We start from the raw sequence: 4,038 nt of genomic DNA, 5'->3' as shown, positions 1-4,038 counted from the left end.
GCATTTCGAGCTATAATGGTAGGAGAATCGTTATCGTAGGGTTGAAACGATAATTCAATCATTATGATTGTTGATTTTGTAGTATTAGTTACGCTAGATAGCATTATTGATAGTTAAAAATTGAACTAATACTTCAATTATTCTTGGTGTACAGCTCCGAACCCAATGCCTTCTGGCCAAGTCCTCTGTGAGAAGGTGCCATTTGGCCCAATTTCCCTTAATATTTAAGAGTCAATTTATTTTTATTAAACATGGTACCTGAAAACTGATTCATCATTACATGAAAATATCTTTTGGCGTTATGATGTCCATATGGATTTAACAAAGCTTATTAAAGATGCTCATTTGTCTCCCAAGGTGAAAATTGTGTGAAAAGATTCCCATTGTATCTTTCAATTTATGTCAATATGTTATCTTAGAATCGAACTCGAACCGAGACCAAATAGTTCTATTCCTATTTGACTATACAATTACACGGAACCAAACGATTCCATTTACAACATATACTTTATGACTGGTTCCAAATCTTGAAAAATCCGTCTAAACCCTATACCCAATCATAGTAAATACCATAACCAACAAGTAATGGCGAAGCCAGGAATTTATCCTTTGGGGCTCAGCTCAGTTTGGTTTCTTAGCTATGCAACTTGGGTCATTAATGATTTTACATTTTTCAAAATGTACGAAAATGCATGCCTCAATTTTCTTAAGCAAATAATCATGAAATCTAAATCAACAAAAAAGTAACAAATTGCATTTTTATCTCAAAAATCTTATACTAATGCGCAACTAATTAATAAAGATTATATTTTTTGCAACACATAATTTAATTTCTACGATGATGCCACAATATCCATAGCTAAAAGTTACTACAGAAATATATTCCAATCAACAAACGATCAGATGCTAATTAACTGAAGTTTAAATAAAAAAAAAAAAAAAAAGTGACAATACACATTGCCTAGTCACTAAGTGCTGCAGTGACTGTAACATAGTATCCAACAGAAAATAGGCTGTGAACCATACACAAAACCCCTCCAATAGACAGAAAATGGTGGTGCGTTAAACCACAGGAAGATCTTGATTTACTGTTCGATAGTGTTCCAATTACTAGCATCGACAAACCCACCGTCATTATTATCCTGCAAAAATTCATAACAAAATTCTAAATAATATTTGTTCGATGCACACCAGTTATATGAAAGAATTTTTTCTTAAATTTTTAGGGATAATTAATCGCGAGGGCATTTTAAATTTGATAAAATTTTCTTCGTAATAATTTAAACTTTTTTGAATATCTATTTCATGAGAATCGGAGTTCCAAATATCTTTGAAACTTGTTTGAAAAAAAAATAAAAATAAAAATTCTTCATAACAATAATTAAAGATTTATCCACGTTTTGAAAACAAATAATTTATGAAATTTTAACTGATAAAATTTAATTTATTTACCTCTTTCTTCATTTATATAAGTATTCTCGTACACGGTCAATCTTTGTTACTATATTTTATGTGAAAAGCAATTAATTAGTCGACAAAGATTTAAGAATATAGTGTTAGTAATAAAAGAAGGAACTTACAATATTAAAATGCACTTACAAAGAAAAGTACAGAAAAATGAAGATTCAAAATGGGTCTACATTAATACGGGGCATTTTAGGAATTTCACATTTATTTTTTTCTTAAGAAGGCTTAAAACAGTAAGGTATTGATACTACATTTTAATTACATGTGAGATCCATGATATTTACTCGTTGTCACACTTATGTTTATAACTTTTTCATTCCATTGTCCCTAATTATGGTTTCTGCCAAAATTCCTTCAAGAAGGAATAAATGTACTTATTTGTCCTTATGCTTTTTTAAATAAATAAAAAAAGTAACAAATACAAAATTTCCACTAAATATTTATTCTTATTCTAAAATATGTCAACAAAATTTTTAGACGAAAGCCGTCATCAAGGCTAACGTGTATTAATTGATGGAAGGGTAGGAATGAAAACGTGATGGAAAAAAGCTAATGACATAAATGTAACACTAAATAAAGGTTAATGATTTTTAGCGCATTTAAAATCTAATGCATTTTTTTTCAAAAATTGTGATGTAAATATAATCACCTAAAAGGCGAAAGAGAATATGTTAGAACAAACTTCAAACTTTCCGAGAAATCCCTATATTTTCCAATAAGTCCCAGTTTGGTGTAAATTAAAAATTGATAAAAATTTAAAATCAAAGTCAATAATTAATTGTAATGACAAATTCATGGAATCCACAAGTTTTGGTTCACACATTTCATCAATATTTATCAAAAATTACCAAAAAAATCTACTTTCAAACTACACTAAAAAGAGTTAATATAAATTTCATTTACATTTCATATTCCGAATATATGGCCCCGATTGTTTTCCATTTTCATTTTCATGAGAATGAAAAATATAGTCATTATGGGTTCCACACAAGAAATAGAAATTCAAATTTGGTAACTTGATGTGATAAATAATAGTCATATTTTTCATTTTAATAAAAAAAGAATGGAAAACAAACGGGGGATATATATATATATATATATATATATATATATATATTACGGGAAAAAGAGGAAAGATTTTACTAATTAAATAATAGTAGTGGGAACAATGATGCCTCTTTAGTGTAAAAACTTCAATTATAACTTATAAGAACTCCAATATTTCACCTGTCACATCTTGATACATTAGTTACTAATGTATGTTTACACAAGGAAAAAAAATGTTCACCCTACAAGTTAAACAAGACAAAATTTAATCAGATATATTTATTTAATTATTGGAATGTCACGTATATTCATATTTGCATTTTGAATGATGCGTGCAGCATGTCTACGAAACAATAAACAAATATATCATATGTAATCAACATACCATGTCAAGACGAGGCAAGCCACTGATAACTGCCTACTGGGGGATGTTTTTTGAACGTCCTCATTTGTGCAAATTTTGCAACCTCCAACCAGGTTTGCCATGACATGGGCTATACAGAGAAGGCCCGATGCTGCTAAACCAAGAAGATAAGCTTCATGGCTTGGCTCTTTGCACTCGAATATCCATAGCCTCAAATGTTTTTCCTATTCAAAGAAATTAAAAAATTAACTACCTACCAAAACGTATTTACACAAATAAAACTGCTTCGTCTTGTATGTATATAACCTAAGAAGGACGAGAGTGGACACACCTACAGGCTGAGGAGCCAGGCCAGTCAGATCCAATTCCCTTTTTTTTCTTTTTCCTTTTTACACTGAATTTTTTTTTTCTGGAAACTTTTTTTTTTTTTTTTTTTTTTTTTTTTTTTTACTTTATCAGTCCAGCATTAAAAATAAAAATAAAAAATTTAGTGTGGCCACATAAATTGAATTCCTTAAAATTTTACTATAGGACATAGTAGCTAGAAGGCATGTTGATAGACTCTTGCTGCAGATTTCCCTAAAGTATGTGTTAGTGCAAAGCAGGACAGAACACACAGTTCTAGCATAAGTGGCCGTGCTTCACAGAATATAACTTCTGGATTCTGCAACCTACCTTGCTTTGAGCCATATCAGCTTTGATTCCAAGAATTCCAGCTGCAACATCTATAGCCACAATCAACAAACACGCAAAAATCCCAAACACTTGACTCATGTTCAAGGAGAAGAAGGCTCTCTCTCTCTCTATCTCTCTATAGATTTCTGTTTCTCTCTCCCTCCCTCCCTCCCTCCCTCTATATTTGAAACAAAAATGGAAGGATGTGAAAGAAGTCAAGTGCGTGAAACACTAAAATCTGGTATTGAACAATAAAGGTGGGAAAAGCTTCTTTTGTCAATGATGTGGTGACTGTATTTTGCTTTTGTGTCTCTTTATATCTTCTCCTTTTTCTTCCTAGGGATTCCTTTCTAAGGGGGATCAGGGAAAGTAGGGTACAAAACCATCTGTCGAGCAGTGTGAATTTTTGGGTTGTGGGCACCTACCAAATTCATAGGGTAATTCGGTGGATTTACATTGGTATACTTTTTGACTTTGAATACGAG

The 4,038-nt window shown here is 31.1% G+C and overlaps 1 protein-coding gene across 1 annotated transcript; it reads right to left on the bottom strand.

Moving 5' to 3' along the window:
- Positions 1 to 782: 782 nt before the first annotated feature.
- Positions 783 to 3,707, bottom strand: LOC111368495. The gene is made up of 3 exons (XM_022989761.1): positions 3,554 to 3,707; positions 2,900 to 3,102; positions 783 to 1,142 (listed from the first exon to the last, which is right to left on the bottom strand). Exons 1-3 carry the CDS (start codon positions 3,650 to 3,652, stop codon positions 962 to 964), a joined length of 483 nt encoding a protein of 160 aa, XP_022845529.1. The 5' UTR covers positions 3,653 to 3,707; the 3' UTR covers positions 783 to 961.
- Between the last annotated feature and the right edge of the window lie 331 nt (positions 3,708 to 4,038).

This window comes from Olea europaea, chromosome 19 (genome assembly GCF_002742605.1).
Source record: "Olea europaea var. sylvestris chromosome 19, O_europaea_v1, whole genome shotgun sequence".
In the NCBI taxonomy this organism is placed as follows: domain Eukaryota; kingdom Viridiplantae; phylum Streptophyta; class Magnoliopsida; order Lamiales; family Oleaceae; genus Olea; species Olea europaea.
This window is presented reverse-complemented; position numbering and strand designations above follow the sequence as displayed.